Source organism: Canis aureus, chromosome 18 (assembly GCF_053574225.1).
Source record: "Canis aureus isolate CA01 chromosome 18, VMU_Caureus_v.1.0, whole genome shotgun sequence".
NCBI lineage: Eukaryota > Metazoa > Chordata > Mammalia > Carnivora > Canidae > Canis > Canis aureus.
Genome location: NC_135628.1, coordinates 43,463,854 through 43,491,391, shown reverse-complemented (window position 1 = coordinate 43,491,391; position 27,538 = coordinate 43,463,854). Strand labels below are relative to the sequence as shown.

Genomic DNA, 27,538 nt, shown 5'->3' with positions numbered 1-27,538 from the left:
CACCCAGCTGTAGGCTAATAGAAGTGTTCTGAGCAAGTTTAAGGTAGGCTAGGCTATTACACACACACACACACACACACACACACACACACACACAGAGGAAGATATGTATTTAAATGGAAAATAGAAAAAGTATCCTTAGAAATCTTTAATTCCTCTTGGGAAACAGATGTAGTGCAGTATTCTTACTGATTAAGTCAACACTAAAAGACATGTAGCTTAATTATGTATGTTATACAAGAGAATCACTAGAATGTAACTCCAATCAGGAATGTCAGACAGGATTTCCCTTTTTTATTTTTATTTTATGATAGTCACACACAGAGAGAGGCAGAGACACAGGCAGAGGGAGAAGCAGGCTCCATGCACCGGGAGCCCGACGTTGGATTCGATCCCAGGTCTCCAGGATCGGGCCCTGGGCCAAAGGCAGGCGCCAAACCGCTGCACCACCCAGGGATCTCAGGATTTCCCTTTTTAATTCTGGTCCATTGGAAGGGATTTCCAGGGGCTCTTTGTTGAGAAGGATACTAAAGCAGAGTTACCCAGTAGGAAAGAGTTAATCATTGATTTGCAACTTCCATGGAAACCTCCAGTGACCTTTACCTTTCTAAAATCAGTGGCCATTTCTCAGGCCTCATGTTAGTTAACCTATTAGCAGCAGTTGCCACAGTTCATTCCCTCCTCCTTCACTTTCTGCAGGTAGCTACTAGTTCCTCTCATCTACCTAGGGAAGGGGTTCAGAGCAACAATCTGCAAAATGTGCTACTTTGGCATGTGAACTACTTTGAAAAGCTGAGGAAGGCTTCTATATGCCATTTCACCTTTCTGTCTTTGAACCTCTCATGTATATGGGGCTCCCATAGATGCAAAATTAAATGCGATTCTCTCCTGTTAATCTGTTTATGTCAATTTAATTCTTAGGCCATCTGTAAAGAACCTATTAAAGAGTAGAAGAAAATTTTCCATTCTTGCACTAGCCACTGTGCTGTCTTCATTTGCTGATTCCTCTCCCCTTCCCTCCCTTTTAGAGTTGGAGTGCTCTGACACTGAGTCATTGTATCACTTCTTTTTTTTATTAAATATTTTATTTATTTATTCATGAGGAGACAGAGAGAAGACAGAGACACAGGTAGAGGGAGAAGCAAGCTCCCTGTGGGGAGCCTAATGCAGGAATCGATCTCAGGACCTTGGGATCATGACCTGAGCCAAAGGCAGATGCTCAACCACTTAGCCACCCAGGTGCCCCTAACACCTTATATAAACTTGCTCCCCAGAGAAGCAAGGTTCAATAGAAAAATAATATGAGCCATAAATGCAACTCATATATGTAATTTGAAATTTTCTAGCAGGTACATTAAAAAAAAGTAAAAATAAACTGGTGAAATTCATATATATATACACATATATATATAAAATTTAACCCAGTATACCTCAAATATTAGCATTCCAACATATAATCAGTATAAAATATATTTTTATATTAATATGAGGTATTAAATTATTATTTTATTTTTCTTTTAGGAAACATTTTATTGTTGCTTTAAGTTTATGAATTTTCACTGACAGAAAACCAGCCCTTTCAGAACATAGCCCTACTTGGCTTCCTAATCTTGGTTTTTGTAGACATATCAGCATATTTCTCTTCAGTACAATCATTCCATCCATGATTGATGGATCAATCCTAACCTCCAATTTCTGTACTTGGCTTTGGTTTATGAAGCTCTTCAAGACTGTTTTTAATTCAGAAAGAGTGACTTTGTCTAAAGAAGATGCAAAAAAAAAAAATAAATAAGATGCAGTAGTAACTATGCAAGGTAATTTTTTACGGTGGGCACTCAATATTAATGAGATACTTTAAGTTCTTTTGTTTTAATTCTAAGTCTTTGAAATCCACTGTTGCACTTGTAGCACACCTCAATTCAGACCAGCCGTATTTCACATGCTCAATAACCACATGTGGCTAAAGCCTGCTGTATTGGACAGCATGGCCCTAGATGATCTTATCCAAACCCTTAAAGTGCCATCTATATGCTATTCTCAAATTTATATTTCTTGCTTGGACGTGTCTCCTGAACTTCATACTCAGAGGGTCCATGTGACATCAATTCTTGGATACCTAATGTGTCTCTAACTTATGTCCAAAGCTGAACTCTTGGTCTCCTCCAAATTTGCTTTTTCCCATCTGAGTTACTGGCAACATCACCGATTGCTGAGGCCAGAAACATTGGACTCAACCTTGAGTCCTTTTTGTCTCAAACTTTACGTTCAACATACTACTCCTGTGGTACTATTAGTTGAATGTTGAAGATATATACAGACTGATTACCACTACCATGGTCCAAACTCCCACTCTTGTCTGGGTTATTGCAGCAGCATCCAGACTGACCCCCCACAGGCTATCCTCATAGCAGTAGATATCCTTTAACAACATAAGCCAGACCATGTCACTCATCTGTTCAACATTCTCCAATGGCTCCCCATCTTACTGAGAGTAAAAGCCAAAGTCTTTCTAAAGACCTTCAGAAGTCTATAGAATCTGGCCTCCTACTATTTCTCTGACTTAATCTCCTTCCTAACTCTACTCTAGCCACTCTTGCATCCTGCTTTTTCTTTAACACGTCAGTCTTATTCTAGCTTCAGGGCCTTTAGACTTGCTACACCCTTGCTTATCCTCATGGCTCATTTTCTCATCTCTTTCATGTCTTTGCTCAGATATCTTTTCAGGGAATGAATGAATGGATGAATCAATGAATTAATGAATGCAATACATGACATGACATGAATAGGTGCCATACAGAGGCATCAGAGCGTAAGTGCCACATACCCTTCTAACAGAAGTCAACACACAATTAACTTTCAACTTTCATTTTAAAAATTTTTTTAAACTCTTTTTTTTTTTTTAAAGATTTTATGTATTTATTCATGAGAGACACAGACTGAGACAAAGAGGCAGAGACATAGGCAGAGGGAGAAGCAGGCTCCTCACAGGGAGCCCGATGCAGGACTTGATCCCGAATCCCGGGACCACGGCTTGAGTTGAAGGCAGGCGCCCAACCGCTGAGCCACCCAGGGGTCTCTCTTTCAACTTTTATTGATCATATATATGTAACAGGTCTATGATTGGTCTTAGTGAAGGGAAAGGTTGAAATAATCTTGTGGCTTTAGAAGGTTTTTGAATATTTTTAGCACGTACTGGAACAAACAGCTGACTTCCTTAGTCACTGAGAAAGCAGTGTCTATTAACAAATATATATCTTGTCAGATAACCTAGGGCTTCCTTTTAGGTAATTAGAATCTAGAAACATAATCCCTCAATCCAGGCAGTATTTAAATCACTGCAATATTAGAACACCTGGTTGTAGTCCTAGTTTGACTCTTAGCTTGGCGAATGACTAAATCACTTCTCCGTTTACTGGCTTAATTCTTTAATTCCTATGGTAAAATGTCTAATCTCATCTATTGCCCAATTCAGTTTAAGATAATAGGTCAGTATATACTTGGATGTTACAAATGGTACAAATATGTATGCATCAGTGGAGTTTGAGAATATAGTCTTTTTTAAATCTAAGAATTTATAAACCGCCTGGGTACATTGGCGGTTGGGCGTCTGCCTTCGGCTCAGGGAATGATCCCAGGATCTGGGATCAAGTTCCACCATGAGCTCCTTGCAGAGGGCCTGCTTCTCCCCCTGCCTGTGTCTCTGCCTTTCTTTTATATATATATATATTTTTTTCATTATGGTAGTCAGAGAGAGAGAGAGAGAGAGGGGCAGAGACACAGGCAGAAGGAGAAGCAGGCTCCATGCACCGGGAGCCCGACGTGGGATTCGATCCCGGGTCTCCAGATCGGGCCGTGGGCCAAAGGCAGGCGCTAAACCGCTGCGCCACCCAGGGATCCCATGTCTCTGCCTTACTCTCTCCCTTTCTCTCTCTCTAGAGTGAATAAATAAAATCTTAAAAACAACAACAACAAAGAATTTATAAATCAGAGCTGTTTAAACCTAGTCTTCCGGTGACAGGCACTGAGGAGGGCACTTGATGGGATGAGCACTGGGTGTTATACTATACGTTGGCAAATTGAATTTAAGTTAAAAAAAAATTAACCTATTCTTCTGGTTGTGGTAGACTTTAGATTGTTAATCTTTTTATTTTTCAACACTATTTTCACTAGCACCCCTTCTATGATTGATTTTATAGCTTATTTCAGTTCACACCTGCCAGTGTTTTAGTCCAACCTGGCTCAAAACAGAGAACCATGATCAGCCTGAGTAATCAACCTGAGACATTAACATGAGCTCACCTCAAAAATGGATTTGAGAGTAAAAGGGTGGGGAGAAAAAAGGAAGTATTTAGGGAAGAGATGAAAGTTATTAAAATGGCTCAGTTCAATCTAACAAGTTTTATCGGGTGCAAAACTATGCTAGTCATTTTAGTAATGCCAAAATAAGCAAGACCGTCTGCCATCAGGGAATCTAGCGTATGAGGTGAAGAAGTGGTGCATAAATTACTAAAGTATCATGCAGAGTACATAAAGGAAATACAAGGAGAGGGGGGAAAACTACCATTAATTAAGGACATTTTTAACATGTCAGAGGCAGTCCCATATATGGACTCACATATCTTAACGACCCCTCCAAAACTTCCAGGTAAGCTGAGGGAGGATAGGTAAGTTGTTCAAGGTCATCCAAGCTAGAAAGTGTATACTGGCTTTTGTCCGAAGCCTAGGCTCCTTTCAAGACGTCATTGCTAAGAGGGAGACCAAGGAGGAGTGGAAAGGGAGTAAGCACGCCTGGATACTCCTAGCTGCGGTGGAGGGAACAAAGGGACCAGAGGAGCTGTTCGCGCGGCGTGTGAGGTGGGCCTTGAAGGATGGACGGGAGATTGGGCGGGCCCGCGTGGGGAGGGCGGGACGTTCAGCCGCAGGAGTAAGGAGAGCTGCTGGCGCATCTCCCAGTTCCTCCACTGGAGGAGTCGATCCAGGCTGGGAAACTCACGTGCGGCGGGTCGTTTCCTCTCCGCCCCACCCCAGGCTTTTCCTTGGGGCTTTTCATCGGTCACCGGTCGCGCCGTTAGGTATACATTATTTCTGTGACTGGAAAAATCTCAGTGTTTTAACAGCGACCACCGAGTCCCTAGCGCGGTGGGCGGAATCCTGCCGGCGCCCCTGGCACACCCCCTCCCTCCCGGCGCCTCAGCCAGGCCGCCGCCACCTGGCGGGCGCTCGTCCCCCGGGAAGGGCGCTCACCCCCGCGGGCGTTGCGCCTGCGGCCGCCGGGGTCCGAGCGGGGGCCCAGGGGGCCGGGCCGGGGCAGCCCGGCGGGGGCGGGGCGGCGCGGCAGGCGCGGGGCTGGGGGGGCGGCGCTGCAGGAGCGGCCGGCGCACCTGCCCGGAGCGGCGGGGCGGCCGGCGGCTGCGCGGACCGACGTGCCCCCCCCTTCCACTCCCGCCTTGCCGTGTGTTTACGTGGAGACGAAGATGGCGGCGGCGGTGACGGCGTTCCCCGGGCGGCGGAGGGCGGTCGGCCAGTGAGCGCGGAGACTGGTTCCACGCCGGGCGGGGGGGCGGGGGGCGCCGGGCCCGGCCCTGCCTCCGAAGCGGCGGGGCTTGCTGTCCCACGTCCCTCGGCAGCGACCTTCCGTTTTTACCCCGGACCCACTCCCTGTCTTCCCCCAGCCTTCCCGTCAGAGGCCATGGAGGACGAGGAGAGACAGAGGAAGCTGGAGGCCGGCAAAGCGAAGGTAAGAGCCCCGGAGGCTGCTGGGGCCCGCGGTGGGAGGCGGTGGCCGGAGAGGGGCGGGAGAGGGCCTGGGAGGCCGAGGTGGCCGCAGCCCCGGCTCGCCGCCCGGCCGGGAGCTGCCGCAGGACCCGACTTTCCCCTTCGCCCTCTTCTCCTTTTTCCAGTTGAAAACGCTTGGTGTGACCGCCTAGCGGATGATACTTCCGTGAAGGTTGGGTGGTGCGGCTCTGCCTTGTGAATGCCCAAATAAAACCCTTCCTTTCCTGCCTTGCCGGAGGCTGGGATTCGCTGCTTCTAACCGTCCAGCCTTTCACTGTTCGAGGGAGTTCTCTGCCTAGTGCAGGCATTGTGCTTCCCGGGGTGGGGATCGAGGCTTCTCTTTATCTGGTGGGGGGTTTGCGCGTCGCTCACCAGCTTAGCCTTCTCGGTGGCAGGCTGGCACCCCTGGGTACGCGATTGGCCTGTGGCAGCTGCCTTGGCGGTGGCCTCCGTGTGCCACAAGTGCCAGCTGCGGAGTTCGCGTCGGGGCCGCTTTAGACACAGCGTTCTGTTCTGCGTTTGTGTTTGGAGGTCTTTGTCGTGGCAGGCGCTTCTGTGGTGTGTGGAACGGTAGTGCAGTCTGAACCCACTGCGGGCGACGGAAGGTACCATGTTCTAAGCAACACCTATGGAATTCCTGCTCTCAGTGATCGAATCGATGTATGCGTTCCAGTGAGTCCGTATCTTATGTCTGCGTGAAAGAAAAAAAAACAAACAAACCTGTAAAGCCAAGGATACCTGACTATAAACAGATACTCCTCACCGACCTTCGTGAAAAATTTGATAGACGAGACCTAAATTAAATAGCATATTTCTTTTAAAAATTACATAGTCGAGTCTGTCTTCTAGCTGGTCTCCAAGCCCCCCCCCCATCCTCCGTTATGACGACGTTATCTTTTATAGATTATATACCGTCTTATTAGAGATAATTGTTAACAGTCATACTTGGACCACAATTAAATTATAATATAGTTAATTGTTGTTGTTTTTTCTTTCTTCCTCTCTCTTCCTTCCTCCAAATAAATAAAAGGGACAGGGGTCCATGATTTCAGTAATCATTGAAGGGCTATACTGCAGAGATGCGGTAGTAGATGCTCAACCCAAGTTTCTTAGATGAGTATGCATATAACTTAGCTTCATATTTCTGAAATACAGTTGGCTTTCCCGTAAGTTCCTTCTATCTGAGATCAAAGCTTGAGGGCTTTTATGTTACCAGGTAGATATTTACTTTAAAATCTGTAAATGGAGGAAAAGGGGAATCAAGGAATCTTAAGAAGCCCAGAGCTGCTTACATTTCTGCAACCTGAAAGTCTGAGCAAGCTCTGAATCCAAGAAGGTGGATAAAGTGTGTGCCTCCTTTGGAGGCATTGACGTTCTAATTAGACATTTCATTAATTCAAAGTTTGGATTGCCTGCCCCCAGAATTATCTTCCTAAAGATATGTACGAAGTAGTCCTACAAAATATTCTTTGCTTTGGACAACACGTATAACAGGATTTATTTAAATTGATTTGGCCAAAAAAAAAAAAAATTCTAGTTTCTTTGTGTGTGTGTGTGTGTGTGTGTGTGTGTGTGTTTGTCTGTCCTTCAGTACTCTGCTTATGGAGTGAAAATCTTTTTCCTTTAATAGTCACTTATATTGTAGAGGATTATTGTCTTCTGGAGTTGAGCCCAGTTTTTCTAGTGAGAAATAAATCTGTCAGATCTATAAGGCAAGATTTCTTTGCAGGAACATTAGCTGTACAATATAAAAACACTGGAAACAAGGAGAGAATTAGAATCATTGTTTTCAGATCATGTGAGTGCATCGGAATATTACGCAGCCATTAAGATTGATGACCAATAAAAATATGAAAAATAGAATGAAAACAGCATCATCAAAATTAGTGTATATATTATTGTTTTAACTTGTGTGCTCTTAGATTAGGACTTAAAAATTTTGTAAAGTCATTCAGCAAGCCTATATTGAACTCAACTCCTGTTTTATACCAACAGTTGGAAATTTAGAGATGGTGACAGTCTCTGTTCTCGAGTTGCTCACAGTTTAGTGGGAGAGACAGACACTGGGTAATATGCACAGTGAGAGAAGAGGTACAGTAGGATTTGGGGTGAATTTTTGATTTGTAAAAGTGTGTTAAATGCTGCTACCTTGCTTTTAAGACTACAGAGAAGGCTCTTGATATTAATGCAGCCAGTCATGGTACCTACCACATAGTAGGTACTCAAATATTTGCTTAATGAGTGAATGAGTAGAATGACTATGAGTCGTTCATAGGTACTACTTTATTAGAATGTTGTAATTTAATAGCAGTAATTCTCTTAATTGGAAGTCTGTTATTGATGGCATCAGAAATCACTTACACTGATGATTTCTAAAGCTTATTTAGAAAGTTGGCTTTCTGAATGTCTTGTTTATTCACTGAACTTAAATATTGTATTTGATAATATAATTTTATGAACCATAGCTTTTTAATTTTTCTCTTTGTGCTTGGTAAGCTGATCATTGAAAAATTTGCTGTCTGTATTTAGATCTTATAAATGATTATTGTTTTTAAGGTTTGCATGCAGCGTAGTATGCTTTATAAAATAGCAACAAAAATTGCAATGATGGAATAAACTCTGGTACATGTGGCCATTAAAATAATGCTATAAAGATTTTTTTCAATTGGAAAAATGTCCATAAATAGTGCCAGGTTAATAAGAATGGTACCATATAAAGTCTATGTACATACCTATATATATGAAGACACCAGAAAAAAAAATGCACTAAGATGTAAATGATGGTTATCTCTGGGTGGTGGGTTATTGGCAATTTTAATATTCTTTACACTTTTAGTATTTTCCAGATTCTCTACAGCATTTTTTAGGATCAGTAAAAAATGTTTAAATGCTATTTTTAAATACAGTAAAAGCTTATCAAATAGAGTATGATGAAGAACTCATTATACTGTATGGTTATTATAGAGAATTTAAAAAAATGAAGTACAAAAAAGGTAGGTTTTCTAAGGGCTCTCACTTTGGTGTACTCCTGCAACTGTAATTCGTATTCCAGTGTTGCTTGTGTTCCATAGTTGGGAGGCTGAATTATTAGACTTGCATGGACTTCCTTTCTGTTTTGTAGTTCTTTTTTCCTTGCTATTCTCATTGCCGTGGTCATGTTCGTCTTGCCTTACTCCATCTCCTCTGACTCTTTTGCTAATTTGTTTTAGATTGCTGTGACTGGAGAACTTAGTGAATTTGATAGGATGGTTTATAAAAATCAGAGCCAGTGGAGTGCAATGAGTGGGTTTTAGGACAGTTCAGTTTTTCTACTTGTTGGTTTTTTGGTTGCAGTTGAGTTCTCAGCTACTTCCTCAGTGTTAATGTAGCAAGAAGCCTGACCCATGGAGATGTGAGACATTACTGCATTATTAAGTAAATATTTTCAGAGCTGGACTAACCCCATTTACAAGGTGCTGATGGGGATGGGACTACACAGACTGGCTTTGTGTTAAACTACTTTAAATGACTTCATTCTTTTCCAAGTGAAATTATTTACACTTATATAAAGAAAGTATTTTAATATTAGTGAACAAAATTAGAAAACAGTTGGGTAATTAGTATTATTAATCACTGTTATTACCCCTGTAAATTCACATTGGGTATACTTAACATTTTATTCAACATTCTATTCATGTACCAGAATTCAGTAAAACCAAAGTTTTGCACCAGCCATCCAGCATTGTATATAACTGGCATTATTTGTTGAATAATTAAGATTTTTGCCTATTGCATTCAGTAAGTATTTATTGTATGATTTTTATTTAATGAGCATTTTCTGTTTGAAAAGTAGTGCCATTTGTATGCAAAAAAGGACAGGGCTCTATGCAAGCTCTGTGTTAGGTTATTGATAGCTGAACTTTTTTTTTTTTTTTTTTTTTGATAGCTGAACTTTTTAATTACTGTTTCCACTGAATAGACAAAGTTACTTCTGGTGCAGAATTGTTCCTTGCTTAATTAATTCAGATACATTGCTCCACCACTAAGCAAATTGCTCTTCATCCTTGTTTCTTTAAAACTTTCTAGTTTTTTCTTTTTTGAATAAGTACAATCCGGGAATCAATAGTTGCATGCTCTGCCACTGAGCCAGCCAGGCACCCCCAAACTTTCTAGTTTTTTATTCTTATATGTGACATAACTTACTTAGCTTTCAAAGTGGATACAGCAGTTTGATACCTTCATCATCATTTTTTTTCCATCATCATTTATTGTAACAGTTGTGTATTGTCTCTGACTTAAAAACTAATTCATGAGCTTTAGGCTTTATTGAAAAACAAAACAAAACATGGTTTTTAGATTATGAGCTTTAAGAGGGGTAATATAGAGGAAAGAATGAGCAGAATAGGCTTCTTAAAGTGTATAATGAACAAAAGTTTCTACGGCAAATCCAAGAAATGGCAGGAAATGGGTGAAAGAGCCATAAGATCCAATGAAGAGAGATTTAGCAAAGAGGTCTAGGGTGTCCTGTCAGTGAAACTGAAAGTTGAATGAGCACCTGGAAGAGAGGGAGTGACAAAGATAGGATATATCCAAGTAACTAGAATATGACAAGATTGGGTAAGAATTCTTTTTAAACAAAAACGCCTCTTATTTTTATATATGAAGCTTGTAGGAAGAGCTCAACTATGACAGTAAAATAATCTATTATAGGCTACTAATTATTGAAATGTAAGTAAATTTCTAATATGGAACTAGAAAAAGTTCTCTGGTAAACATTAAATGATAAGGAACATCACATTTCTTTAAGATTCCACTAAAATTGAAATTAGTCATCTTATTTCATTGGTTAACAGCACTTTAAAAGTTTTAATTTGGAAAAACTTCAGATTTTATAAAGGTTGTTTTGCATCTGGGGTATATATGTATGTGTGTGTGTGAGAATTTATAATACAACTATTTGGCATACTTTTAGAAAAGGCACTAGGACTTCGGAGACATTTATTTGCTTATTTGTTCAGCTGACATTTTTGAACGCCTACGACTGCAACTATGGACTTTTACTTAGCAAGCATGTATTTAAATTATCACAAATTCTGTGCATTATTGTCTATGAGAATAATCGTTTTGCAGGACATGAATCTCAACAGGTGTTTTGGAGAATAAATGAGATAGTGATTGAGAACTTTTCAAGTTCTGGTGCTACATGTTAAAAAAGCTATGATTTTTTAAAATTGAGATGAAATTCGCATAACAAAAATAAATCGTATAAAAATGAATAATTCAGTGGTATTTAGTAAATACATAGTTTACAACCATCAATTCCATCTAGTTCCAAACATTTTTATCATCCCAGAATAAAACCCTGTACATTAAACAGATACTCTTAATTCCTTCCTTCCCCCAGTCCCCAGCAACCACCAGTCTTTCTGTTTCTGTTTGATGTACCTACTTCAGATATTTCTTAAAAATGGAATCCTATAATATTTGACCCTTATTGTCTGACTTTTTTCACTTAGTATAATGTTTTCAAGGTTCATCCATTTTGTAACATGCATCCAGACTTCATTCCATTTTATGGCTGAATAATAATCCATTATAGCACTTATTACATTTTGTTTATTCATTCACTGGCAGGCATTTGAGTTTTTCCCATTATTTGGCTATTATGAATAGCACTGCTATGAACATTCATATATATATGTGTGTGTGTATATATATATATGGGTGTGTGTGTGTGTGTGTGTGTATATATATATATATATCATGAAATATATGTGTGTATATATATATACACATATATTTGAATACCTGTTTTCTTTCTCTTGGGAATATACCTAGCAGTGGAATTGCTGGATCATAAAGTAATCCTGTGGTTTTTGAAGAACTGCCAAACTGGTTTTCCACAGCAGCTGTACCATTTTACATGTCTACCAGCAGTGTATGAAGATTCTAGTTTCTCTGTATAACCACCAATATTTGTTGTTTTCTGTTTTTAAAATTTTTTTTTTTATTGTAGCTGTTCAGGTGTGTGGAAAGTGGTATCTCATATGTTTTAACTAGTGATTTCCTAATGACTGAGAGATTTTGAACATCTTTTCATGTATTTTTGGGCCATTTGTCTTCTTTGGAGAAATGTCTATTCAAGTCCTTTGCCCATTTTCTAATTGGATTGTTGCCAGTTGTTATATTAGTTATTATTATTTATCATATGCATTTTTTCTACATACAGAGAAAGAATACTTGTGCGTGGGCAGATGGGAGAGAGGCAGACAGAGAGAACCACACATCTCAGTAGGATTATCTTTCATCTTGGTTTTTTTTTTTTTTTTTTTTTTTTAAGACTTCTGGGCTCTTCCAAAATTTAAACTGTTGCTTTGAATAATAGGTTCTTAGTAAATTGATTAGAGCATGATGCTAAAGTTTGATTTCTGTGTGGGCCATTGAGTCATTCCGTTCCATGGCCAGCTGTTTTACAAGTGCATGCAGTTGGTCTGGGGGCACCTGTTGGGTTTTTGGCTTGATCATTACCAATCCATTTTTATTGTGAGAACAAAATAACCCAGTCTTGTTCAGTAACAAAAGGGCCTATCCTTTTCATATGTGAACACAATCGATTACCAGTATTTCACTAGTATAACATATTTTTGTTGTCCTGTTGACTTCCCTTTTATTTATAGTGTTTTTGTGGTCGTAGTCACCAAAATAAGGACACTCAATGCTCATCTTGTATGCTGCATAAAGTTTTGGTTGATTTGCACATGGATTTAACAAAATTCATTATTCAAGAATAAGTTATTTATTTAAATCTATAGATTCTTTTGTATCATGAAAAATTCCTTTATCCTCTGTTCATGAACAGTATCATGTCTGTTTCAAGTTGCCATCAGGGTTGTGATTGTTATACTGTTCATTTCGATTTTTGTATGGTCTAAACAATTTTCTGTAAGTCCTTTTTTCCTCCCGTTTGAGGGATCTTTTCTTAAAGCCCCCAAAGTCATCAATTTGACTCGTAAGAACTACACTAAACTTTACTACTCAAAATCCTAGTCTGTAAGATTTCAGTTTGTAAATTTTATTGATTGAATAGGTTCTCTGGTTTACAGATCTCTGAAAAACAGTAAAAAAATCTAGAATCACTTTCTTGCTCTCCCTTTTTTCCTTCTCTTTATACCAAACACACTTCAAAATTCCTTGTTCACTAAGAATCATTTATTGTGAGCTCTGTGATTATGCTATATTTATTTCTTAGGAGTCTCACTTTTATTCAAGTTGATATTGTCTTATTGTTTCCCCAGGGAAAATAGATAGGGTTAGGGACCAGTTATAACTAAAAATACTTGTTCTCTATTTATCAAAATTCAAATTTAACTTATGAAAGTAAATGAGGGAGATCCATGGGATTGCAGTGTACTTAGGGGCAGTGATCCCAGTGAGTTACCACATCATTTATGGTCTGTTGACTGTGTATACATATGTTGATTTCTTTTATTTTTTATTATTTTTTACTTTAAAAAAATTTTTTTAGCCCATATGTTGATTTCTTAAGTCAAATAAGTACATGCTCTAAAGGGCAAAGTCATAGAACATATGTAAAAACTGCATTAGCAAATATCTGCTGGAAGTTTATGAAATACCGGATTTTGTAATGTTATTTTTTTAGGGACACCTGGCTGGCTCAGTGGTCGAGCATCTGCCTTAAGCTTGGCGTGATCCTGGGATCTGGGATCCAGTCCTGCATTGGGCTCCCTGCAGGGAGCCTGCTTCTCCCTCTGCCTGTGTCTCCGTTTCTTTTTCTCTGTGTGTCTCTCATGAATAAATAAATAAATCTTTAAAAAAAAAAAAAAGAAACTTTTTTATTCTTAGACAACTTAAAGATATTGGAAGTATTTCCAGTACTTTTATGTAAAATCTTTTACACTTACCAAATTAATGTTTAAATTTTGATTTGCATAAATTTCTTTTATAATGAAAATACATGTCTGAGCATTTTTACTCAGTGATTTCCCTTTAATACGAAAACTCTCACTTTTTCACTTCAACCAATAGCAATTTTTATAATAGAGATTGAAAAGAGGAGAAGATTCATTTGGGATATATGTATTTATATGTGTATACCCACACATATATATATATTTTTTAGTTGAGTATATATTTTAAATTCTAAGGGTAAAATCCAGTATTAGTAATTTTAGTAGGCCTTAGGGGTTTATATATATATATTTATTTATTAGAGTGAGAGAGAGCAGGGTGAGCAAGAGAGAACATGAGAGGGGGTGGGCAGAGGGAAAGGGAGAAGCGGGCTCCCTGCTCATGGGGGCTCAATCCGAGAACTCTGAAATCATGACCTGAGCTGAAGGTAGACTTTTAACTGACTGCGCCATCCAGGCACCCCCGCAGGTCTCAGGGCTGTAATCTTTTTTTTTTTTTAATATATATATATATATATTTTTATTTATTTATTTATTTATTTATTTATTTATTTATTTATTTATTTATTTATTCTCAGGGCTGTAATCTTAAGACAGGAAAGTCTGTATGCAGTCTTTTTTTCCTTTAGGATTTGAATTTAAGCATTTTTAAGGTTCTAGAGTTCTTTTTTATCTCAATGCCATCATATTTCAGAGGCCAAGTAGGTTATACGTATTCAGAAAGCATCTCAGCTGAAAACCAAAGTCCTTTTAAGTATTTTGCAATTGTTTTCCTATATCCTGCAAACTCATAACCCATTCCCATTAATTTTTTTAATTCAGAATTTGTTTTGGGGCTCCTGAGTGGCTCAGTCAGTTAAGTGTCTGCCTTTCTGGCTCAGGTCATGATCCTAGGGTCCTGGGGTCAAGCCCCTCAAGGGGTTCCCCGCTCAGTGAGGAGCCTGCTTCTCCTTTTCCCTCTGCCAGTCCCCCTGCTTGTGGTCTCTTGCTTGCTCTCAAATAAATAAATAAAATCTATTTTTAAAAATATCTTTTATATTTAGCCTTTTTCTTTCCATTCTAATACCATTCACTACGCAGTAAAATCAGGCCCACTTTACCTCATCTTCTATTTGGTTTCCCTGGCACTCTCCTTTACTTTTTTGGATCCAACCAGTCATCACATTTTGCTGACTTTACCTCCTAAATATTTCTTGATTTATGCCCATTTCTGTTCCTATCTCGTTATCTCTCACTTGGACGATGGAAGTTTGACAGTGGGATAAAGAATATGAATTCAATAGTAATAGCTACCAGTTATTGAGCACTTTCTAATGCAAGGCATTATGCTAAGGGTTATATTTATTAGCTCATTTAATCCTTACAACTGTTCTAAGAGCTGTGGATGCTGTTGCTATCCCTATTTTATAGGTGGGAAAACTGGAGAGGTTAAGTAATTTGCACAGAGTCATAGTGACAGAGCAGGGGTTTAAATCCAGTCTGTCCAGGGGCACCTGGGTGGCTCAGTTGGTTAAGCGTCTGCCTTTGACTCAGGTCATTATCCCAGAGTCCTAAGATCGAGCTGCTCAGGGGAGAGTCTGCTTCTCCCTCACCCTCTGCTGCCCTCACTGCTTGTGGTGTATGCTACGTGATTTTTCCAAGTTGTTGTTATGAAAAGCAATATAATTGTAGTGGTTATGAGCTCAGACTAGACCAGATCATCTAGGATCAAATCATGGCACTGCCATTTTTTAGCTTTGTGACATTACGCAAGTTCCTTAACTATTCTGTGCCTCTGCTCTCCATTTGGAAGATGAGAATAATAACAGTACCTGCCTTGGGGTTCTGAGAATTCAGCTAATACTTATAAAGTACTTATAGGGCAGCCTGGGTGGCTCAGCGGTTTAGTGCTGCCTTTAGCCCAGGGCGTGATCGTGGAGACCCGGATCAAGTCCCACGTCAGGCTCCCGGCATGTTTCTCCCTCTGCCTGTGTCTCTGCCTCTCTCTGTCTGTCTCTCTCATGAATCAATAAATAAAATCTTAAAAGAAAAAGTACTTAGAATATTGTCAGACTATGAGAAGTGTTCAAGAAGTATTAGCCATCATCATTATCCTTCTCATGCTGGAGCATAGAAGATTAAGGTATATAGCAGAAAATTAGATTGGAGAAATAGACTGGGATCAGATAATGAGAAGCCATAGGTGTTATTTAAAGTAGTATGGATTTTATCCTAAAAGTAGCAGAAAACTGTTAAAAGAATGTATATTTGATATGTTTAACCTCTGAAGAGGTTATTCCTTCCAAAAAATATATCCCGTAGTCAGGTAGATATGCTACCACCAGGTGGCAGTTCTGTTATTACTATATAGATGAAGCAGTAAAACCATTTTTAAAAAATTATAAAATATTGATTTGATTAATATAGCTAAATGTAAATACAAATATCCTAATTCTAGTAGGACTTTTTTCTTTTCTTTCTTTTTTTAAACATTTATCTATTTGAGAAAGAGAGAGCTCATAGGAGTGTACAAGCAGGGGAAAGGGGCAGAGGGAGACAGAAAAGGAGAATCTCCAGCAGACTCCCTGCTGAGTGAGGAGCCCACCATGGGGCTTGATTCTGCAACCTTGAGATGGTGACCTGACTGAAGTGAAAAACTAGATGTGTAACTGACTGAGGCACCCAGGCATCCTGGGCTTTTTTTATTTTCAAAAACCTAAGATTATTTAAGGAAGGAGAGAAAATAGAGAGTTATTATTATAAAGATAGATTTCAAAGGAAGGTAAATGAAATATAATTGGACCTCATGGGAACCTGAAAAGGCATTTGGAATCAGTGTTGTTCTCTACGTCATCTCTAATCTTTCATAATATCTGATATTCCCCTTTTTGCAGGTCAGCTTCCTTTGCCTGTACATCAGTTTACACATGACCAAAAATTATGAGATGAATTCCCAAGTCTGTCCTAGTTAATGAGGTTGTTTCTCAACCATATACTTAAAAAAAAAAAGAAAAGCAGGGGGGAGAAGACTTATTTAAGTAGTGGGAGCCTGTCTCTTCATAGAATAAGCACCTAGCCTAGTGATTCCCAAACTTTTTGCACAACAGAAGCACCTAGGAAGCTTCAAACAATTTTGAATCCTAAGTCATACTCCAGCCCAAAATCAGAGTGTCTGGGGTAGAGTCAGAACTTTTTTTTTGAGAGAGCAATTGAGTGTGGGAGTGGGGTTGGGGCAGAGGGAGTCCATGACCCTGAAAGCCTGAAATCATGACCTGAGCCGAAATCAAGAGTCAGACGCCCAACAAACTGAACCACCCAGACACCTCTGGACTCACTATTTTTTTTTTTTTAATATTTATTTATTTAAGAGAGAGAGAGTAGGGGGAGGGGCATAGGGAGAGAATCTCAAGCGGATTCCTGAGCCAGAGGTCACGGTGCTCAATCTCACAACCCTGAGATCATGACCTGAGCTGAAACCAAGAGTCAGATTCTTAACTGACTGAGCCACCCAGGCACCCCGAAACTCACTATTTTTTTTTAAAGATCCTCAGTATGTAGTAAAGTTTCAGATCCAGTAACATCACTGTGTGATTGTGCAACACTGAGTGATTATACATAAACATGCATATGCCATCTACTTTCCTTGGTGTGCAACTGAAGAAGTAGGGATGATACATGTCAGCAAGAAAACTGGCTATGTTAGATATAGGGAAAAGTATTTGAGTCTGCAACATGACTAGCAGGTTTATAAGGTGAATTTTACCTTATGGTTGATTTTAGGGATATTTGTAGATTTTATTTATTTATTTATTTGTTTATTTATTTATTTATTTAAAGATTTTATGTATTTATTCATGAGAGATGAGAGAGAGAGGGAGAGGCAGAGACACAGGCAGAGGGAGAAGCGGGCTCCATGCAGGGAGCCCGATGTGGGACTCGATCCTGGGTCTCCAGGATCCAGCCCTGGACTGAAGGTGGTGCTAAACCACTGAGCCACCCGGGCTGCCCTATTTATAGATTTATATGATTATTATATCATACACTGATTTTAGAATCCTGCATGTGAGATGCATCTCCCCTCTGTTATCTTTCTTTTTTTTTTTATTATTTATTCATGATAGTCATAGAGAGAGGAGAGAGAGGCAGAGACACAGGCAGAGGGAGAAGCGGGCTCCATGCTGGGAGCTCAACGTGGGACTCGATCCTGGGACTCCGGGATCACGCCCTGGGCCAAAGGCAGGCACTAAACTGCTGAGCCACCCAGGGTTCCCCTCTCTTATCATTCTGGACGTCTTTCTTGCCTCCTTATTCCCTAATTCCAGGAGAAGAATTGAATTGACTTGCTTCTTTTCTCAAACTAGAGTGGCAGAAGAGACCTGGGTGTCATAGAAGGTAGGAGCCCTGGCTAATTTCTTCAGAAGGAAGTTCTGCATACTTTAAAAATACCTAAATTAATTGTGATTCATCTACAAAAGAATAAATCTAAAATGTATAGATAAGGGGCACCTGGGTGGTTCAGTTAGATGTCCATGTCTTGATTTCAGGGTTGTGAGTTCAAGTCCACACCCAGTGTGGAGTCTGCTTAAGAAAAATGTATAGTTTTTTTGTATAGTCTACAAGAATTACCTTTATACTTGCTACCCAGCTTAAGAAATAGACACATTCAGGGATCCCTGGGTGGCGCAGCGGTTTGGCGCCTGCCTTTGGCCCAGGGCGCGATCCTGGAAACCCGGGATCGAGTCCCACGTCGGGCTCCTGGTGCATGGAGCCTGCTTCTCCCTCTGCCTGTGTCTCTGCCTCTCTCTCTCTCTGTGTGACTATCATAAATAAATAAAAATTAAAAAAAAAAAAGAAAGAAATAGGCACATTCAAATACATTTGAAAATCTAATTCCAGGGATGCCTGGGTGGCTTGGTGGTTGAGCATCTGCCTTTGGCTCAGGATGTGATCCCAGAGACCGGGGATCGAGTCCCACATCGGGCTCCCTGCATGGAGCCTGCTTCTCCCTCTGCCTGTGTCTCTGTCTCTCTCCCTGTCTCTCATAAACAAATAAATAAATGAATGAATGAATGAATGAATGAATGAATAAATAAAATCAGAAAGAAAAGAAAAGAAAAGAATCTAATTCCATCTCCTCCCCCTTGCCACCTCAGGTAACTACAGTTCTGAATTTTATCATAGCTTTGCTTTTCTGTATCACATATGTATACATAAACTTTACTGGTTTTCCTGGTTTTGAAGTTCAAAACTTAATCATGTTGTAAGCAGTCTTTAGTGATTTGCTTTATGTTCAGTGTTATGTAGAGAATGTTCACTTCTGCATAGTTATTCCGTTATTGGAATTTTCCCTTAGTATCTTTGGCATTGGGTTGTCCAGGTTTCTTTTTGCTATTACAAACATTGCTGCTGAGTTAACTTTTCTCCATCTTCTGATGCACAGCACATGCCAAGGGCTAGATGTGTGCAGATTGTGATCTCAAGGCCTGTCAGTTCTTGGGGAATAGTGACTGTGTTAGGAAAGGAGGCAGGAAGAATAAATGAAGTCAAAAGCAAACTATTACTTTTGTAATATATATAATTATATATCTCATTATATCACATAAATGATCATGGACAGATATTCTTTGGAGCTGTTATGGACACTGGAAAGCTGACAGGATGGGCCTTTGAACTGACTAGATGTAGTAGTTCTTCCATTATTAAATTGAGAATTCCTGCAAAAAGAAGATACATATATCAGAAGGAATAGTAGTCTATAACCTATGGCTTATAAAGGAAACCTCAAGTGATAAACTGGCTTGTATTTATGTTGCTAAGAGAGATCATATCTGTTACAGATATACCTTGGTTTAAGGATTCTCTGGTAAAAGATGTACACTGCTTTTATTTACTTATAAAGAGATTAGGCTTTGTAATATGCAGAGACTATATAAAATTTGGACATAGTCCATTCTTCTCACTGTTTTAGTAACTGAGGTGACAGTGAAATGCAAGAGGCAGGTGGCATGTGCACAGTGAAGATGTGATGACCTGTCAGTGTTGGCAGTTACACTTACAAGGTTTGGTGATGGTGTCTGGTGAGGCTGATGAAAGTGCCTGGGTCCCAGGACAGCATATTCCTGGGCTCTGCCTTCTCTGTTTTTTAGAATGAGATTTGTGTTAGATGTGTAGTTGTATTTTGTCATTTAAAAAAAATGGTGATATTAATTTACAAGCCCATGGTAGTCTTACTAGCGAATATTGTTTACAGATCTGAGGGGGAGGGACACTGAAGATTTTTCAAAGAAGAAAACAATCACCCATAGTCTCAAGTCTCAATCCACAAGTAATCACTGTTTGTGGATTCTTTGTTTCTGTGTAAGTTTTTAAACTTAACTGGAATCATATTCTATGCAGTTTGGGCCTCATACTCCCCTGACTTTATGTTGAGAGCATTTTCTCACATTAAAATTTTTTGGGGAAACATTATTTTTGACAGTTACATTGTATGGTTGTGCAACAATGTAATCATGGGCCCGGTATACCATCTTTAAGGAAAAATTCATATTAAATAATCTCTACACCTAGTGTGGGACTCGAACTCACAACCCCGAGATCAAGAGTCACATGCTTTTCTGACTGAGCCAGCCAGGTTACCCCATCCTTTTTTTTTTTTTTTTTTAAGAAACTGCAGATGTTCTAAAGTTCTGAGGAATACTGCCTAAAATTATTGTTTAGTGATACCTCTTTTTTTAAAATTTTTTTATTGGAGTTCTAGTGATACCTCTTTTTATAAAAAATATATTTTTTTATTCAACAAATATTCATTTGAGAACCTATGCACAAGCACTCATCTAGACTTAAGAGTATTATGTAGGCTTTGATTTTGATTAAGAATCCCTGCCCTCGGGACACCTGGGTGGCTCGGTGGTTTGGCATCTGCCTTTGGCCCGGGGTGTGATCCTGGAGTCCCAGGATCGAGTCTCGTGTCAGGCTCCCTGCATGGAGCCTGCTTCTCCCTCTGCCTCTGCCTCTCTCTCTGTGTCTCTGTGTCTCTCATGAATAGATAAATAAAATCTTAAACAACAACAACAAAAAAGAATCCCTGCCCTCCTGGAGCTTACCGTCTGGTTATTTGTTCTGAAATAAATTGACTTCATATAATCAGTAACATGAGTCTAGAACAGTATTTGATAATTTTACATACTTATATTTGTTCTAAATACAAGAGTCATTCTTTTTATTCTGCATCTGTCATCTTTTTTTGTTTGGGGTCATTTGGTAATAGATACTGTTTTTTTTAATTGTTTTTCAGGCAGTGGTTTTTGTTTGATTTTTAAAAGAGGAAGTGGGGAGGGGCAGTGGGAAAGGGAAGGGGAGAGTCTCAAGAAGGCTCCACATCCAGTACGGAGCCCAACACTAGGCTTAATCCCACAACCCTGAGATCATGACCTGAGCTGAAACCAAGAGCCAGACGCTTAACCAACTGAGTCACCCAGGAGCCCTTCTAGCAATGTTTTTGGGTTTTTTTTTAAGACTCATAATGTAAAATTCTAGCTTCTCCTCCTTTATAAGTGAGAGTAGGAGGAGGAGAAAGGATAGGGAACAATTGAAAAAATTCTTCCAGAGAGCCCTTAAAACTGGAAGAAATCTTTATTTTTTAAAATTTGTTAGAGAGAGAGCATGCACACATGCATGTGTGAGTGGGGTGGGGGAGAGGGACAAGGAGAGAGAATGCAAGCAGACTCCCCGCTGAGCATGGGGCCTAATGCGAGCTCAGTCTCATGATCCTGAGATCATGACCTGAGCTAAAATCAGCAGTTGGACATGTAACTGAGCCACCCAGGTGCCCCAAAACTTGAGAGAATCTTAAAACGTCCTTCGAATCTACCTTTTCATTGTACAGTTGAAGAAATTGGGTTCTGCTGAGGTCAAGTGGCTTGTCCAGTGTCCTAAAGCTAGCTTATTATACTCTCTTCAGATGTAGCAATCTAGTACTCTATTATATGTAATCTGTATTCTTTTTGAAATATTATTTTCATTCAACAAATATTTGTGCCTACTATGTGCCATACAACGAAATGTATTAAAATTTTCAAAATTAAAATGATTCCTTAGACTGCAGAATCTGTTTTCTTCTTAGACATGAAGGTGTTACAAAACTAATAAAAAATCTATATTGAATGAGATTAATTATAGAGTAAATAAAAATATAAATAAAACTGATGGCTCAGTAATATAAAGTTCTGAGGTCTTTTCCCTATCTGATATTTTTGAGGCTATTTGGCATTATTATCTTCCAACAGTTTGTGATACTGTTAGAAAATATGCTTCAGAGCATCCTTAAAATGTTGCTTTTGTCTTCTTTGCTTTTCAGTTGCCCTACATACAAATTGTCTTTGAGTCAACTGTTATAATCTTCTTTTTGTTTCCATAGTTAGGCCCCTGGAATTTTGTTGTAATAGTTTGTACAGCATTCTTGTGCAGCATTCATTAAGGAATATTAAAAAGGTTTAAAGGCAGCACTGACAAGTACACATAGTTAACATAATTAGAATTAATTAGGATTTCTTAAATTTTCTACAGCGAAAACATAGAAAATGGCTCAATTGATTATAGCTGTTTTTGGAAACTGGAGAGACTAGATAACATTTTAAAAATATTTTATCTCTTTTGGATTTGTGTGTGTATATTGTGTGTTTTCCCACCAGTTTTGTCAAAAAAGTATTTGTTGGTTTGGTGATTTCTTATATTCATGCCTTTACACTTAGTGTTCTAGGATTTGAAGTATAATAACAAATGAGGGGATAAAAGGAACTCAGTGCATGGAACATAAATTGATATAATAGAAAAAAATGGATTTGGAGTCAGGTGATCTTGTTCTATTTTGCCGCTTCACTGATTATGATCTTAGGCAAATAAGATCTCAGCTTCCACGTTCTTTTTTCTAGTAGGATACTTCCTGACCTCTTCTGACATCCCCAACCAGATTAAGTCTTTACATTGTAGGCTTTCTTTTGTACCTAAATGTTATCGTCAAAGCACTTTTTATTTCTTGAAATGATATATTTCTGTTTTTATCTGTATTTGTTTAATTTGTTCTTCTTACCTGGATTACAAATCAGAAGAATATGGTTTGTATCTGTTTGATTCATTACTTCCTATACCATCTGTACTACCATTAGCACAGTGCTGGATACATGATAGGCAGTTAGTAAATATTTTTAAAATAAATAAACTACCTAATACCTGTCACATGCCAACATATTTCCTTCACAGATAAAAACTCAAGAACCACATTTCCAATAGAAAGCCACCTTTGAGAAAATCAGGATAGCTGAAAATCAGGAAGCTCCCATACCACCTACTTAAAGATATATAGGAGTACTTTTATTTGTGAAATTGTATGCTAACTTTTATCTTACTTGCTTCTCACAACTCAGTGAAGTAATATAATAGACTGGCCTTAACTAAAAGATCCTACTAGTAGGACAATGTATTTTGATTCATGATTAGCACAATGCCTGGCATGTAGTTAACACTCAGTGAACACTTGATAAACAGGTTACAATTCGTAGGTTTTTTTTAAGGGACACTATAAAAACTTGGCATGTTTTTATATAGCTCTTTTAAGTTCTTTATTTTATTGAGGCTGATTACTTACAAAGTTTTAAGTATTGAACTTAGGGAATAAATTATCAGTCATTTTTGTTTAGTAGTATATTCATGTGCTGGTCAGAGTGAGATACTTGTTTGAGATCTGAATCAGTTTTGAAAGACAAGTGTATATGGACATGATATCTTTCCAGTAAATCTTGCAACTATTTCTGTGCCTACATATGTTAACGTTTTTATAATTGGCTTCCAAATGACAAACACAGATGGCCGTAGTCTGAATTTTCAGCATGTTTTAGAATAAATGTTTTCTCAGTAATTTAAAGTGTATCATTTCAATATCAGATGATTAACTAATTGAGTAGTTTCTGATTTTTGTTTTTCTGCTCACTTGCCACTTTTCAGATTTAAAATAAAAATAGTCTAGATAGGTATAAGAAATCAGACTTATGATCTTACTCCTCTCATACTTTTATGAAATGGAATTCTTGCTGAAAAGCTGTTGTGGAAATTATATATTGATTTTTAAAATCAAAGTATAATTAACATGTAGCATTTATATTAGTTTCAGGTGTACAATATAATGATTCAGCAATTTTATACATTTCTCATTGGTCATCAGGATAAGTGTATTCTCACTTGCCTTTATCTGTTTCACCCATCTCTTGTCTCTACCTCCCCTCTACAGTTTCATCTCTGTATTTGAGTGTCTTTTTATGCTTGTTTTGTTTTTTAAATTCCACAGACAAATGAAATTATGTTATTTGTCTTAGTCTGACTTACTGTGTTTAGTATAATGCCCTCCAAGTCTTCCCACATTGTCTCAAATGGCATGATCTCTCTCTCTTTCTTTTAGAGAGGTAGAGAGATGGAGGGAGGGGAGAGGGAGAGAGAGAATCCTAAGCAGACTCTGCACCCAATGTGGAGCCTGACTCAGACTTGATCCCATGACCCTGAGACATGGCCTGAGCTAAAATCAAGTTAGACACCCAACCAGCTAAGCCAGTGGCACAATCTTGTTTTTTTATGGCCGTATAATATTCCATTGTCTATATGTAGCACAACTTCATATAGAAGTTGCTTCCATATCTTGCTTATAGTAAATAATAATACTACAATAAACATGGGGGTGTAAATATCTTTTTAAATTCATGTTTTCATTTTCTTTGAGTAAATATAGTGGAAGTACTGGATTACATGGTAATGCTATTTTTAATTTTTTGAGGAATCTCCATACTGTCTCACAATGGCTGCATCAATACACACTCCCAGCAGCCACCCAAAAGGGTTTTTCTCCACATCCTCAGCAACACTTATGTCTTGTGTTTTTGATTTTAGTCATTCTGACAAGGAGTAGAGTGATAGCTCAGTGTGGTTTTGATTTGCATTTCCTTGATGATGAGTGTAGCTTTTTATGCATCTGTTAGCCATCTATATGTCTTCTTTGGAGAAATGTCTATTCAGAACCTCTGTTCATTTTTTAGTCAGATTGGTTTTTTTTCATGTTGAGTTGCATAGTTCTTTATAATTTTTATGAAACAGAACTCTTGCTAAAAAGCTATTTTGGGGAAAAAAAAAAAGCTATTTTGGGCATTATTTTTGAGAATTAGGTGTCTGGTTTTGTTTTGTTTTGCCTGATGGAGGAAGAGATGGTGAGAGGGATTATTTTTTGTTTAAAATCATTTAATTGCTGATTTTAATTCTAAGATCATGAAACTTTTCTACATAGTAGAATTAGATATGCCTGTTATATCATAATTGCCTTGTTTATGGAACAGTGCTTAAAGTGATTTTTTTGGTGGTGACTTTTCTGTAAAAGATAAGGTTTTTTTTTTTTCCCACTCAACATGTATTCTTTTAGTACTGTTCCAGACTTTAAATATATAGCAATGAATGGAACAAAAGTCTTTATTCTCATACTGTTTACCTTCTGATTAATTGTTCTGAAAAAATAGTATAACTTTGTATAATCAGTAAAAGGCCTAAAACAGTGTCTAGTAATTTTATGTTCTGAGAAGTGATTTACTCTAAACATTGTAATAAAACCATTCTATCTTTTTCAGAATTTTTATTTATTTAAGTAATCTCTATTCCCAATGTGGAATTTGAACTCACGACCCCGAGATCAACAAGAGTTTCATGCTCCTCTGACTGAGCCAGCCAGATGCCCCAAGAACCCTTCTACTTTTTATTCTCTATTAATAACTTTTTCATTTTGTTTCATTTAGTAATGAATGCCTTAGAGGTGTTTATTTAAAAATCAAACTTTTTAAAATACAGTTTTAGTTTTCTCCTTTTTTACATATTTGTACATATAAATATATATATAATCTAACAAGTTGAAATTTTAAACAGAATATTCATCTTTGTCTTTATATTCTCTGCTATCTGGGTATGTTTTCTAACACAGACAACATGGAATTTTAAGAAGTTTCTGAAGTTGAACTTACATATCAAGAATGTTACTATTATTAATATTTTTCTTGGTTTTACGTCCTCCGTGAGGGATCTTTTTAAATGATGTGCCTAGACTTTTCATTCTATTTACAGATAATATGTAATAGTGTTTCAGTTGGTTTATTTTTAAGAATGAATTTACTGTCCTCCAGAGTAGTTTAAATGCATTCCAGCAGCTTAATAATGTACAAATAGAGGCAACTGGTCTTACATCTGTTCCTTAAGGCAGACATAAAGTAGGGTAACAGGCCAGTTGCTAAATAACTGGGAAAAGTTTTTAATGTGATATATTTTACATTCTACAGGATCAGCAATTGATTAGATATTTCTAATTTCTAACTTGTGAGTTAGATGTCTTTAAGTGATCACTACTACATAGCTGTATCCTTTTTTTCACCTGCAACAGACAAAATAAGTATAAAATATGCTGTGTTATTCTATAAGCTCTGGTATTTGTCACATATTTTGATAGCTAATAATATCTATGTCATTATTAAGATTGTTTTAATACTTCGTAGCATAAGAAATTTGTTGGCCATCTTTGTGCTTGGTCATATAATTAATTATATAATTAATACACTGGTAGTAGATTTCCTTCTTTTAAGGCACAAAGGGACTTATACCTGTTCTTATGCTTTTGTTCTCTAAATGATCAAGTAGCTCAAAATTAAATTTAAGAATTGGTGACTAGTAGTTGCTTCATGTAAAATTTAGAAAATTTGTTCCATAAGAAAGGAAATTTCAAATGAGCATAAAGAAAAATACCAGTAGTCTCCAATCTAGAGAGATACCAAAGTTGTAGCTATATTCTTCCAGAATTTATCTATGCCTTTTGAAGTCTCTGAGCCTGAGCCCTGCTTGTCTTTGTCGAAAGAGATGCACACCATTTTCCTTTTATTAAAAAAAGATTCTATTGCAATATTATTTTATATATACGACTGTGTCATAAACAGCTTTATTTTTTCACATATATTTTTATATAAACGTCTTTATTATTATGGATGATATATGTTAACATTATTTTAGTTGAGTTAATCCAGTGTTGCCCAAAGTATATAATGCATACTTCCGATTTTAGGTGGTGATAAGGTATTTTAGGTGATACTCTGATCCAATATTAAATAATAGCGAATGGTATCATAAGAAAGTTAATACTTTACCAGGTTTTTTTTTTTTTAGCCCATCTGTTTACAGTAAGCCAAAAGTCTGTTTGATGCTCATATATCCTTAATACTTCTTTAACACTTGTCTGTTTCTCTTACAATCTTCAGCAATAATACCTAACTAAAAATTTAGTAATGTAGTGTTATTTTTCGTTACAGTTACTCCTGTTTGCTATTTTCTTTAAGGAAATCACAAGTGATAGTGGCTTTTAATTTATACCAGGATAGAAAGTCTCCTATTAAAATAAATCTAGATTAGTATGCTAGTTAAAACATGGTAAGTTAATGATGAGTATATAGATGGCATTAGGGCATAGCAAAAATCCTGATGATATGCAGATGGTTAGGGGGTAGGAAGCACTATTGTTTAACATTTAAGTTATTTCAAAATTTTTCCCGTTAGAAACAAGGCTACAGTGATCATTTGTACAGCTAAATCTTTTACATGGACAAATTACATTTAGTATAAATTAGTAGAAGTCCCAGAAATTTCACAAGGCAAATGCATTTAGACCTCTTATATTTTTGCATAATCTAACATTCAGAGATTACTCTCGCTAAACAATGAGTGAGACTGCCTATTTTCCCTATTCTACTCAACTCTGGGCTAATTTTTTTTCTTTAGACATAACGTTTTCAGTTCTTAATATTTGAATAGCATTC

The 27,538-nt window shown here is 37.9% G+C and overlaps 2 protein-coding genes across 14 annotated transcripts in view; one reads left to right on the top strand and one right to left on the bottom strand.

The window, feature by feature from the left end:
* Window positions 1-1,313: 1,313 nt before the first annotated feature.
* Window positions 1,314-6,415, bottom strand: LOC144288939 (uncharacterized). 6 transcript variants are annotated; one of them, XR_013357002.1, is made up of 3 exons: window positions 5,382-6,415; window positions 4,616-5,091; window positions 1,314-1,760 (listed from the first exon to the last, which is right to left on the bottom strand). XR_013357002.1 is itself a non-coding variant. In XM_077857021.1 (2 exons), the coding sequence occupies exons 1-2, from the start codon at window positions 6,081-6,083 to the stop codon at window positions 5,080-5,082; spliced, it is 714 nt and encodes a 237-aa protein (XP_077713147.1). In that variant the 5' UTR covers window positions 6,084-6,415; the 3' UTR covers window positions 1,314-5,079. The 6 variants fall into 6 exon arrangements, 2 of the variants coding, with proteins under 2 accessions (XP_077713147.1, XP_077713148.1); XR_013357003.1 differs by having other exon boundaries at window positions 4,994-5,091; XR_013357004.1 differs by having other exon boundaries at window positions 4,994-5,091; window positions 5,463-6,415.
* AKAP9 (A-kinase anchoring protein 9) overlaps window positions 4,727-27,538 on the top strand; it is a 153,410-nt gene continuing 130,598 nt past the window's right edge. For 7 of the 8 annotated variants that reach the window (XM_077856979.1, XM_077856978.1, XM_077856977.1 and 4 more), the window contains exon 1: window positions 5,536-5,737. In XM_077856979.1, the coding sequence (XP_077713105.1) occupies window positions 5,690-5,737 (48 nt within the window). In that variant the 5' untranslated portion in view covers window positions 5,536-5,689. Of the gene's footprint in view, window positions 5,073-5,535; window positions 5,738-27,538 lie in introns of those variants that run through there. The other variant, XM_077856981.1, reaches the window with a different exon arrangement.

What these genes read in the sequence shown, in the direction of transcription:
- LOC144288939 (XM_077857021.1), bottom strand. Translation starts at nt 6,083, where the DNA reads ATGCCTGCACTAGGCAGAGAACTCCCTCGAACAGTGAAAGGCTGGACG.